Source organism: Aquarana catesbeiana, linkage group LG08, assembly GCF_042186555.1.
Source record: "Aquarana catesbeiana isolate 2022-GZ linkage group LG08, ASM4218655v1, whole genome shotgun sequence".
In the NCBI taxonomy this organism is placed as follows: Eukaryota; Metazoa; Chordata; class Amphibia; order Anura; family Ranidae; genus Aquarana; species Aquarana catesbeiana.
The window spans coordinates 71,621,121-71,631,002 of record NC_133331.1 but is presented as its reverse complement, the minus strand read 5'-3'; the positions used below and the strand labels follow the sequence as shown (position 1 = coordinate 71,631,002).

General features: G+C 41.6%; 2 gene segments (V, D, J or C); both read left to right on the top strand.

Moving 5' to 3' along the window:
- Positions 1-1,586: 1,586 nt before the first annotated feature.
- LOC141106676 (T cell receptor beta variable 3-1-like) lies at positions 1,587-2,097 on the top strand. The segment is given in 2 exon segments: positions 1,587-1,599; positions 1,784-2,097. Coding segments are annotated over 2 exon segments (327 nt in total).
- A 4,586-nt stretch (positions 2,098-6,683) lies between these two features.
- On the top strand, positions 6,684-9,503 carry LOC141105258 (T cell receptor beta variable 6-1-like). The segment is given in 2 exon segments: positions 6,684-7,238; positions 8,974-9,503. Coding segments are annotated over 2 exon segments (357 nt in total).
- Positions 9,504-9,882: the final 379 nt, after the last annotated feature.

Below are 9,882 nucleotides of genomic sequence, written 5' to 3'. Positions count from 1 at the left end.
AAGCACCCATTGCAATGAATGGAAGGCAGTTTTCAGGCGCTTTACAGGCGCTATTTCTAGCGCTAAAATGCGTGAAAACTGCCTCAGTCTGAAAGGGGTCTAAAATAAAGTATTATTTAGACTAGGTTCACACCTATGCAAGTTGCAGTTGATGTTATGGTGCATTTTGCGGTGTGGTTTGCATTTTTGATGCGTTTTTAATGCGTTTTGCGTTTCATATTTTTTAGATGTGTTAATGCTGCTAGGGGGAGGTGCCTGTTGTCATGCAAGAAACACACCAAAAACGCATGTACATGCATTCCCATGTGTTTTTCATGCGCTTCCATTGAAGTCCATTGTCTGAACCGAAAAACTGTGCAAAAAAGTCCCTGACCCTTTTCTATAAAAATGCACCAGTTGAAAACACACAGATGTGAACACGACTCATAGGAAATCATATGAAATGTAGTGCGTTTCTGCAAAGCTGAAAAAGCACTGCAAAATGCATAGCTGTGAACCCGAGGTGTTTTAGTTAGGATAAAAAAAAAAAATGTGTAATATTTTTTCTTAGCCCTACTATGGGTACAAACAACAAATAATATACACACGTGGCATCACCACAAATGTCAGAAGTAGGAGATTTTTTTTTTTTTTTTTTTTTTTGATGGGTTATGGTAATGACAAGAAATATAAAGCTAAAAAAAAACAATCAAACATATTTTTTACTACTTTTGGCCAGCTTTTCTTTGAAATCCCCCAAAAATCCAATCGATATCCATTACCATTTACCCCCCAAATAAAAGCGCACTTGTTGTTATCTTGACAAAAAGTGATATAAGTCCCCTGGAAACAATAAGCAATAAATAACAGTTTTAATTTGTTTGATAATATTTTTAAAGAAAATATATAACATAGCTACAGTATATACAACACAATTGTTCATATTTAAAAGGAATTCAGGGTTTGAGGATGCAATGTCTAATTTTAAGAAAGATACAGAAATCCAGCAGCCAATCACAGCGTGTATATTTTAATGTGCAGTTCAGTTGCTGGTCATGTGACTTCCTGTCCCTGCGATTCCTTTCTATCTCTGTTTCTGAAGCAGCATTGTGAGGATGTTCCTTCTGCAGAGGATTCTCATCTGCCTGGCTATCCCACCTTGTAAGCAGAGAAGGAGAGCTGCTGGGTAACAAAGGGCTGACCTACCTACAGCTAAGGCTGGGTTCACATCTGTGCGATGCTCCAGCGAACCCTGTCTTGCTGTGCGTTTAAATGCGCATAATTGTGCAGCTCATTTATTTCAATGGGCTGCCTACCACAACAAAAAATGTGCACCACACCAGAATGCATGGCAATATGTTACCATGCGTTGTGCTGCGATGCAACGCGATTGCGGTGAATGGTGTGTTGAGGTGCCAGTTAGAAATATATGGCATTGCAGCGCACAATGTAGCGTACCATGCCATCTCGCACAATGCAAGAATGCTCATGGGGATGCATGCAATCTCATATCGCAGAGATCTAAATGGAGCCACCATTATTCCTCCTGTCTTCTCTATAATAGATCATTTACTAAAATTGTATTTGGTGGAGGGGGGACTTTTGCAATGGTTGTGGCAGGTAGATAGGTGGAGCTGAGAAGAAGTGAAGAGGATGGTTGGACAGTATAGGTGATCAATATAAGACGATTTTGGGTGATTTGGCCATCTAGCATCCACTTTGTGGAAGGCTTGATCATTAATGTCAACATATGGGAATAGTTGATTGCCATGGATAAAGAAATGCTTTGAATGTCTCTATGCAGGTCTCGCTCAAACATCGATCAGTCAAAGCCCCCCACTTATTGTAAGCAGAGCCAATGTGGATGCTGAACTTCACTGCAAACAGGTGACCACAAGCCATGACTACATGTACTGGTACCACCAAGGAGCCAGCCGTGAGCTGAAGTTCATCGCCTATAGTTTTAAGGGACAGGAGGCCACCTATGATGACAGCTACAAAGATAAGTTGGTTTATACGGTGGAGGGCAAAGGAGAGAAGGAGACGTATCTGAAGATCAAGTCACCGACAGCCCAGAATCAAGGAGTTTATTACTGTGCATCCAGTGCTGCACGGTGACTGAAGACAATGTATAGGCTTTGATCTAACCTCACCCACTAATCTCAATGAGAACACCAAAGTCTTCTCACACTGACTGATTTCATATCTATACATACACTCACCAGCCACTTTATTAGGTAAACCTTGCTAGTACCGGGTTGGACCCCCTTTTGCTCTAATTCTTCGTGGCATAGATTCAACAACATTCCTCAGAGATTTTTTTCTATAGTGACATGATAGCATCACACAGTTGCTGCAGATTTGTCAACTGCACATCCATGATGCCAACACCCCGTTCCACCACATCCCAAAGGTGCTCTATTAAATTGAGATCTGGTGACTGTGGAGGCCATTGGAGTACAGTGACCTCATAGTCATGTTCAAGAGACCAGTGGTGAGATGATTGGAGCTTTGTGACATGGTGCATTATCCTGCTGGAAGGAGCCGTCAGAAGATGAGTACACTGTAGTCATAAAGGGATGGACATGGTCAGCAACAATACTCAGGTAGGCCGTGGCATTTAAACGATGCTCAGTTGGTACTAAGGGGCCCAAAGTATGCCAAGAAAATATTCCCTCACACCATTACACCACCACCCATGGATCCATGGTTTCATATTGCTTACACCATATGGTTTACACCAAATTCTGACCCTACTATCTGAATGTCACAGCCGAAATCGAGAAATAGCAGACCAGGCAACGTTTTTCCAATCTAGCGCAATACTCAGGTAGGCCGTTGCGTTTAACCACTTCACATTCCGCCAATTATCATATGACGTCCGCAGGAGGGATCTCCCATCCTGGGCGAGCATCATATGATGTCCTGGGCTTCCCGGCCGTCTGGGGGCTGCGTCACTCAGGAGCTGATGTGCGTGCCCGGCGGCTGCGATGTCTGCCGGGCACCCGCGATGGCATGATAACAAAGCAGGACCGTGGATCTGTGTGTGTGATCCATCACATCCAGTCAGGTGAGAGGAGACCGATAGCTGCCATAACCCCGGTATTTTTTTAGACAGTGTGAGATTCTCTTTCACATACTAGCCTGGACTAGCTCAGTGACGCTAGCCGACCGTAGACTTTAGCCCGCTGTTGGCGGAAAACTGGTCACAGGAGTGTAGTTAGCCCTGCTCCCTAGGAGAAGTATAGCCAAAAAGCTTTGGTTATACTTATTCTTTGATTTTGCTTTTGACCCCCCCCCTCCCCAAAACTATTTTGTTAGGTTTTGCTCAAACAAACTCCAGTGCTCAGAGATGATACGCCACCAGGTCCCCTCTCCTATAGCTGCTATGTGTAGACGGATTCCTACTGGAATATTGACATGGATATCCCAGGAAGCTGCCAGACAGAAGGACATGTCAGTCTTGCCAAGGTGAGAACGGAGGGCAAGCCAGAACAAATTAAATTTTAGGATTGCTGAGGGTAAGGTTTGGGAGCAAAGGTCCATTTTAAAGCAGAACTCCTCATCCCCCCCCCCCCCCCCACACACACACACACACACACACACACACACACACATTTTTTTCTTGAAAATTCATCCTATCAATACATTTTATTTATTTTTTTAAGTAGCCCTCTGGCTGATCATGTGACATCCTGGGCTTCATTTCCTCCTCTGGAGTCAGCGATAGAGCTGCACGATTCTGGCCAAAATGTGAATCACAATTTTTTTGCTTAGAATAAAAAGATCACAATTCTCTCACGATTCTTGCAACGTAATGTTTTTTTAGGAGAGAGAGAGATTGATAGAGAGCAACTGACAGAGAGCGATTGATAGATAGAGAGCAATTGATTGATAGAGAGCGATTGATTGAGATTGATTAATTGACTGAGAGAGATTGATTGAGAGAGACTGATTGATTGAGAGCAATTAATTGAGAGTGATTGACTGATTGAGAGAGAGAGATTTTGATTGATTGAGACTCTCGATCACTCAATCTCTCAATTAATCAATCTCTCAATTTGAGATTGAATGAGAGAGAGTGATTGAGAGAAAGAGAGATTAATTAATTGAGAGATCGATTGAAAGAGAGAAAGATTAAGATTAAAAAGCATTTGCTGATTCTAAAAAAAAAAAAAAGAATTATAGCAGCTCACATTTCGCTTCAGTCACGCTTGTGCTGGTAACTGGTGCGCTGTCCCCGAGACCTCTGAGAAGAAGAAACGTACTTACCCGACCAATCACATTCTTCTTTGCTGATGTCACACTGGCTCCGACGGCTTCCCCCCGCGCTCCAAAACAGGGAAACAGGTAACATCCCAGGGACACCAATCGATCGGTGCACGGCATGCGCTTTTCAGCTCACATTCTCACAACAAATTGCTTGATGGTCAGAATCGCTTAATTCCGGAGTTGCGCCCGTGGCGGGCGGAGAATCGCGATAACGATTCTCCGCGATTGATCGTGCAGTTCTAGTCAGCGATGGTCGGGTCTTCAATGCTGCATGCTGCAGCCATGCCATGCGACATCAGCGCCACTCCCTTTGTACTCTGAGGCTGGGCTGACCCCCTGGGGGTGTGCCCATGGCAGAGCTAGAAATGGCCAGTGACTGGGGTGGAATAGTGAGTATGGGGGGGGGGAGGGGGGGGAAAGACAGCGCTGGAAATAAGGTGGGTATTGCAGTGGCACCTGCATTTTTTATTTTTTTAAAAAATTGGACAAACAACTAAAAAATAAACAAGAAAAAGAAAAATGGAATTCTGTTTTTAAGTACTACAATATGCAGGCATTGTGCCATCAGATCCTATCATTAGTAGTTCAAAGTGTGTAAACCCTGGGCTGTCATACCTGCCTGCCTGCAGACATCAAGGCATGTCCATGTGTTCTGAATTCTAGTACAAGTCTATAGGAATACAAAACCCACTTGGAGCAGGTCAGAAGAAAGTCAACAACAGAGTGTCGAAGTTTGAGAGGAATGATTTGATTGGACGCAGTAGGCAACACACAAGGCCCTCTCTAAGGCACTACAGGCCGCTGTGCCTTATGCCCCGTACAAATGTGTGATAAGACCTTGTTGTCGGAAATTCCGACCGTGTGTATTCTCCATCACACATTTTCCTTCGGATTTTCCGACACACAAAGTTGGAGAGCCGGATATAAAATTTTCCGACAACAAAATCCGTTGTCGGAAATTCCGATCGTGTGTACACAAATCCGACGGACAAAGTGCCACGCATGCTCAGAATAAATAAAGAGATGAAAGCTATTGGCCACTGCCCCGTTTATAGTCCCGACGTACGTGTTTTATGTCACCGCGTTTAGAGCGATCGGATTTTCCGACAACTTTGTGTGACCGTGTGTATGCAAGACAAGTTTGAGCCAACATCCGTCGGAAAAAATCCTAGGATTTTGTTGTCGGAATGTCCGAACAAAGCCCGACCGTGTGTACAGGGCATAAGAGAGGAATCTGCAGAGGGCCCATTGAACAAAGTGAGGGAAAAAGTATTACAACTTACCACTCTTCGCATAAAAATAACAAGCATTTAACCTTGGCAGTGTGTGTGTGGGGGTCCCACTGCAAGGGTATTTTTTCTTGTGCTCAGAGTTGAGCTTTAACCTCCTACCGACCACCCTATAGCAGATTTACTGCTACAGGGCAGCTGTTTTGTGCAGAATTTACTGCTACAGGGCAGCTGTTTTGTGCAGAATCACGTATATATATATGTAATTCTGCACTTCCGTGTAGGAGTAATTTGTCACAGCAGAAGCCAATCAGCCGGTGGCGGCCAATGGATGACTGCCGGCACCTACTGATCGCCGAGGAGACAGGCTGGTCGGAGTTCTGCACATGTAAACAATGCAGAGCTCCGACCTGTTAGTGGTAATGTGCTGGATTTTATTTTCCTGCAGGGAATAAAATCCAGCACATCCCTTAGTAAAAGCAGCACACTGTGCACAAAAACACTGGTTTGGCACACATTTAACCCCTTCCCAGCCAGTGTCATTAGTACAGTGACAGTGTATGTTTTTAGCATTGATCACTGTATTGGTGTCATTGATTCCCACAAAGTGTCAAAAGGGTCATTTAAGGGTCAGATTGCTCACCGGAATATTGAAAAACCTGCTATAAGTTGGCGATCACCGCCATAGTATAGAATAAATAAATAAATAAAAATTCTAGTATGTAGCCCATAGTTTGTAGCTGCTGTAAATTTTACACAAACCAATCGATATAAACTTATTGGGATTTTTTTTTCTTTATCAAAAAATATGTAGCAGAATACACATTGGCCTACATTTTTGAAGAAATTAAACTTTTTAATTTTTTATGGGATATGTTTTATAGCAAAAAGTAAAAAATAGTTGTTTTTTTTCAAAATGTCAGTCTTTTTTGTTTATATCGCAAAAAAAAAAAAAAAAAAAAAAGACGCAGTGGTGATCAAATACCACCAAAAAAATGCACTATTTGTAGGAAAAAAAAATGGCATACATTTTTTTTGGGTATAGTGTTGCATGACCGCGTAATTGTCAGCTAAATTAACGCAGTACCATATCGAAAAAAATAGCCTGGTCACAAAGGGGGGTAAATCTTATGGAGGTCAAGTGATTGCATCATTACAAAAACTGATATAACACATGTACCCACCACGCAAATGCTTCCCCCCACTGCAACTGGTTTCATGCCTTTCCTGTAAGCATGGAAAGCATTTATCTGAGAATGAAATAAAGCATCCCCAGCAATTGTATATTAAAGGAAGGCCTTCCAGCTCATAGCTTTCTTTGTAAACATTGCAGCAAACACCCCGGCACAGCCTATCTCAAGAATGTACAAAACAGATGCGCATAGGAATGCTCAATACAATTTGCCATTATCCCTGCAAGGTATATATTGGACCTGGAGGTGATATTTGTAGAATTATTTTCCAAGGTAAAACTGGATTTTTAATATAAAAGCCAGATTAAAGAGGACGAACGTTCTGTGCTAATACAATAAACTGTGCAAGGCACTGACAAAAAGGGTCCATATGGGGGCAGCACTGACTGCAGTATAGACAAAAAGGTAAAAACACAACTGCAGCAGATGTGATCGGAAATCTTTTTTTTTTTTTAGGCAAGAATGTGTTCGTATAGATATGATACTTCGCTCCATGAACTTTGAAACAACATTGCAACCATGCTCCTTACATGGAGACTTCTCATCTGCTGCATATTTACAACTTGTAAGTATTAAAACCAGGACTGTACACTTTAGCTACAAGATCTAATTATAATTGTGTATGAAATAGAATATAAAAATAAAATTAATTAAAAATAAATTAAAAATAAATTAAAAAAAGAAGAAGAAAACAACTATTTTGCTACGGGCTGTAACAGATTTCATCACCACTATCAATAACCTGTTACAGAGATGGGTTGGCTAATGCTAAAAAACAAAGTGCTTATCACTTAAAGTCATTTTAGTTTAGTAAGATCATTTCCCAGTCTGCCTGGAGTATACATGTACTGGATTGCCCCATTTGTCTCCTCAATTCAAAGACTGGTTCAGCAATTTCTTTTCTGACCAGGTCAGCTCTAACATGTTTACAAGACTACAGCGGGGATGTTTGGGACTGTAAGCTCCTGTGGGCAAAGACTAATGTGACTGGCTCTGTGAAATGCTATGAAATGAATCTGTTTTGTATAAACTCACATTTTACATTTTTTTTAAGTTCAATTTAAAGCTGCATGATTCTGGATAAAACGAGAATCACAATTTTTTTTTTTTGCTCAGAATAAAGACCTCACGATTCTCAGCGTAACATGGTCTTTCACATTATACATAAACATTGGGCTAACTTTACTGTTTCCTTTTTTTTAATTCATTAAAACATTGAAGTGTATTTTTTCCCAAAAAAATTGCGTTTTAAAGAACGCTGCGCAATTACAGTGTGACATAAAATATTGCAACAATCTCTATTTTATTCTCTAGGATATCTGCTAAAAAATATATATATAATGTTTGCTAGGGTTTCCTGGAATAATGACCAATGGTGGATTGATCTCCCATCTACACAGCTCACAAGTACAACTTCAATTATTACTACTAATGTTAGAGGACCAAAATCTTACTGTCTGCCTTTCTTTTCTGTAGTTGTTATTCATTTTAAGAATAATACTAAAAATTATTTTTTAGGGACTTGACAACCCAACTATATGCCTTAGGTACCCCACATTACTTATTCTTTTCTTTCATAGCTTAAGGCAGCCTTTCCCAACTTTTTCAACACAGAAGAACCCTTGAAATAACTTTCCGGTTTCAAGGAACCCCTGCTATGAATTACTATATCTATAACTCATGATACATTATTGTGATTGTCAGTGGGAAGAATGCTCCTTACACTTGTGGTCATTGGAAAGAATTACCCCCTTACAGATAGCTAAAAAGATCAATGGTGTCAGTAGGAACTTATCTGAAAGGCAGATATTGCGCATTGCTCAGGGAACCCATGGCAACCTCTGGAGGAAACCTCCATGGAACCTTGGTTGAGAAACCATGACTTAAGGGTATTGGCTGTTGGAAGCTGTACTCATTCACAGATTTTTTGCAGTTCTTTAAAACATTTGGTTGGTCTTAGGCTTAGGTTGGATGGGTATACCAGTTGGGCCATGGTCTTTGCCTGGTGCTCCATCATTGAAAATATTTCTCCAAGAGACATCTCTTTATCTTGATAAGCTGCTTAAATATTTTATTGTGAGTGCATCCTGGAACCCTAGTGTAAGTACTACTATGCAAGACCTTGAGCTACAGTATGGTCCAACCTTGACTTTTTTCCCCTGAGTAAAATAGGCCGCCCTATGGCTGGGGTCTCATAGTGCCTATAGAGTGTAGACATATATCCATGAGCACCTCTCTGTTAAGAATCTCAAGGAATACGTTATTTAATAACAGCTAATATGGCCTTCTTATCATTCCAGGTTTTGCTCAGAAACTGACCATCTCCCAGACTCCTAAACTCATTGTAAATAAAATTGGCCAAGAGGTTCTGATGAACTGTGAACAGTTGTCCACTAACCATGACTGGATGTACTGGTACCATCAGGAGAAAGGACAGGGTCTGAAGCTGTTAGCCAAAAAGCTAAAAGAACAGCCACCTGATTATGAGGGGAACTACGAAAACGTCTACAAGATGGGAAGTGAAGGAGACAAGCACAGCTCCTTGAAGATTACGTCTCTGACATATCAGACTCAGGGAGTCTACTTCTGTGCCTCCAGTGATGCACAGTGACTGAAAACAGCCTGAGGGCTTTGATCTAACCCCATCTGGCAGTCACAATGAGATATTAATCATACAGTCCCTACAAATCACTTAAAGTGGAAGTTCACACATTTTTATAAAGGTCCAGCTTTAAATAATGTAAATATGTACACTATATTACCAAAAGTATTGGGTCGCCTGCCTTTACACGCATATGAACTTTAATGGCATCCCAGTCTTAGTCCGTAGGGTTCAATATTGAGTTGGCCCACCCTTTACAGCTATAACAGCTTCACCTCTTCTGGGAAAGCTGTCCACAAGGCGAAGAAGTGTGTCTATGGAAATGTTTGACCATTCTTCCAAAAGCCCATTTGTGAGGTCAGGCACTGATGTTGGACGAGAAGGCCTTGCTCACAGTTTCCACTCTAATTCATCCTAAAGGTGTTCTATCTGGTTGAGGTCAGCACTCTGTGCAGGCCAGTCAGTTTCAACACCCCAAACTCGCTCATCCATGTCTTTATGGACCTTGCTTTGTGCACTGGGGTGCAGTCATGTTGGAACAGGAAGGGGTCATCCCCCAACTGTTCACATAAAGTTGGGAGCATGAATTTGTCCAAAATGTCTAGGT